Source organism: Pelophylax lessonae (genome assembly GCF_965119305.1).
Source record: "Pelophylax lessonae genome assembly, chromosome: 8".
Classification (NCBI taxonomy): domain Eukaryota; kingdom Metazoa; phylum Chordata; class Amphibia; order Anura; family Ranidae; genus Pelophylax; species Pelophylax lessonae.
Genome location: NC_138775.1, coordinates 137,652,571 through 137,654,739, shown reverse-complemented (window position 1 = coordinate 137,654,739; position 2,169 = coordinate 137,652,571). Strand labels below are relative to the sequence as shown.

The window sequence follows — 2,169 nt, the reverse complement described above, 5'->3', positions numbered from 1 at the left end:
GCACCTGTAGGGGAGCTACAGGTGAAATCTGAGATGTTGCTGCATGGAGAGGTTACTTTAGCAGTTCTATCTTTACATTTCGCTTTGAAGAATTTTGGTCAAAACCAACCAATATTACTTTGAGATAAATGCTGATGCCTACAATAAGCCACTACCCTTTCAGTTCTTCTAGTAGACTGCAAAGTGAAAACTAGGTTTCCAGCTTTGTCCTACATTGCTTACTGAAAAATAAATCGGGATAACGAGACCCTCTCATTAAGGCTGTAGCAAATAGTCATCAGATTTTATCCATGGTGCCTTTAAGAAATGCAAGAAGCCACTGGGTGATTAAACCCACCAGTGATTCCCCAGATGTTTCATATTGTTGTTGGGGGTACTGACCAATCTATTCATTGTTGCTCCATCACCCCCAAGTTGTTTTGTTCAGTGAGCTCTAAAAAGATCATTAGTGAAAAGTTTGGAAATATACAGTGCAATAAGTTACATTTCATAGTTCTAAAGTTCTGTTAAAAACATAATATAAATATTATTCATACACAAAACATTTCAATAAAACAAAACGGCAGGCTTGCCTTAGGCAATTTAAAAATTAAAACGCATCTGGTTTGTACTGAAAAAACTCTTCTTTCCAGAAAAAGCGAGGAAGGACAACGGGACATCAGCTGAGGGCTTCTTCAAAAAAAGCTGATAAGAAAATATTTGGCCTTGTTTGGACCCTGGAGCCACGTCCAACTTAGTTTGAATCAGAGATTTATTTGCAATCGGGTGCAAAGTTTCGTTAAAGTGCAATTGTTCCACATCAAAATCTGTTAAAGCTTCATCTTTGTTGACAGACGTATTTTCAGCAGAGATGCAGAGCAGGGACATGAGATCTTGGCATGCCTTGGCTTTCTGCCAGTCAAACCCAGGATTACCAGGTAGGACGTCTCCAGCCTTCTCTGACTGCTCACAATCAAGCCATAAGTGAGATTTTAGTAACTGGGACACAACATTTTCTCCATTAGATGTAGACGATAAAAGTGCATCCAGGCTCTTCACATCCTCACTCGTCTCCTCCGCAGATGGGCCTGGAAAGCTCAGTGCAAAGATTTGTTCACAGTCCTGGGTGTGCCCATCTTCTTCATTATTAAATGCATCCCATTCATCTTGGACTTCGTTTTGTTCAGTGCAACAATCTCCATTGGAGGTAAAAGTAGTAAAACAGTTCAACTGCAACGCTTCATCTGCATAGTAAAATTGTTCCGACTGTGGAGTAAACTCATCAAACCCCTCAAAGTCTCCCCATGTATTAGAGACCTCCGGTAATGCTCTGCTTGTGTCACACTCTTCACAATGGGAGGTAGATCCTATGGGCTTCTCCTCTGGGCAAACATTGTCCAAACAAGGCAAAACAGGCAAGGATTTATCCTCTGCATCATCGCTGAACCCAATAATACCATCACTGACATCCTTCATGGTCCTTCATGGATTTTACAGGAACAGATCCGTAGCCAGGTACTGATGTGAACATAGAATGTCTTCCTTGTCAGAAATGTCCTTTAGTATGAACTTCATTCACGTACTGGTCTCGTTGATTTCCTGCTGCATTGTTCTATCCTTTCTATTGTCGCCCACATAGAATAACATTGAATTTCTCACCTTGATGTGCGGTTGTGCGGGGCAGCCTCTGTGTATGAAGCTCGTAGTGAAGACAGGCAGTTATCACATTTTGCGCATTTGTATTCGCCCTCGATCACATGTCTGAGGAACGCATACATATCACAAGATGTACACCAAGTCGCATCTCCACACCCGCCAGGCATTGTACCTACTAATCTAATCGAATGGGGATTCAGCGATTTAAGTCTATCCTATGTGGCTATTTCCTGCCTTCCTAACGCTACCTTCTCACCCTCTGGTATTCCGCTCCACTCACTTGACACTCAGTTGCACAACACTCACAATCTCACAGCCCGGTCAGTCGCACAACACTCACAGCCGCACAGCCCGGTCAGTCGCACAACACTCACAGCCGCACAGCCCGGTCAGACGCACAACACTCACAGCCGCACAGCCCGGTCAGACGCACAACACTCAGTCGCACAGCCCGGTCAGACGCACAACACTCAGTCGCACAGCCCGGTCAGACGCACAACACTCAGTCGCACAGCCCGGTCAGACGCACAACAC

The 2,169-nt window shown here is 44.2% G+C and overlaps 1 protein-coding gene across 1 annotated transcript; it reads right to left on the bottom strand.

The window, feature by feature from the left end:
- Positions 1-305: 305 nt before the first annotated feature.
- On the bottom strand, positions 306-1,521 carry LOC309561534 (uncharacterized protein CLBA1-like). Its single transcript, XM_082265497.1, has one exon. The coding sequence runs from the start codon at positions 1,453-1,455 to the stop codon at positions 583-585; it is 873 nt and encodes a 290-aa protein (XP_082121623.1). The 5' UTR covers positions 1,456-1,521; the 3' UTR covers positions 306-582.
- Positions 1,522-2,169: the final 648 nt, after the last annotated feature.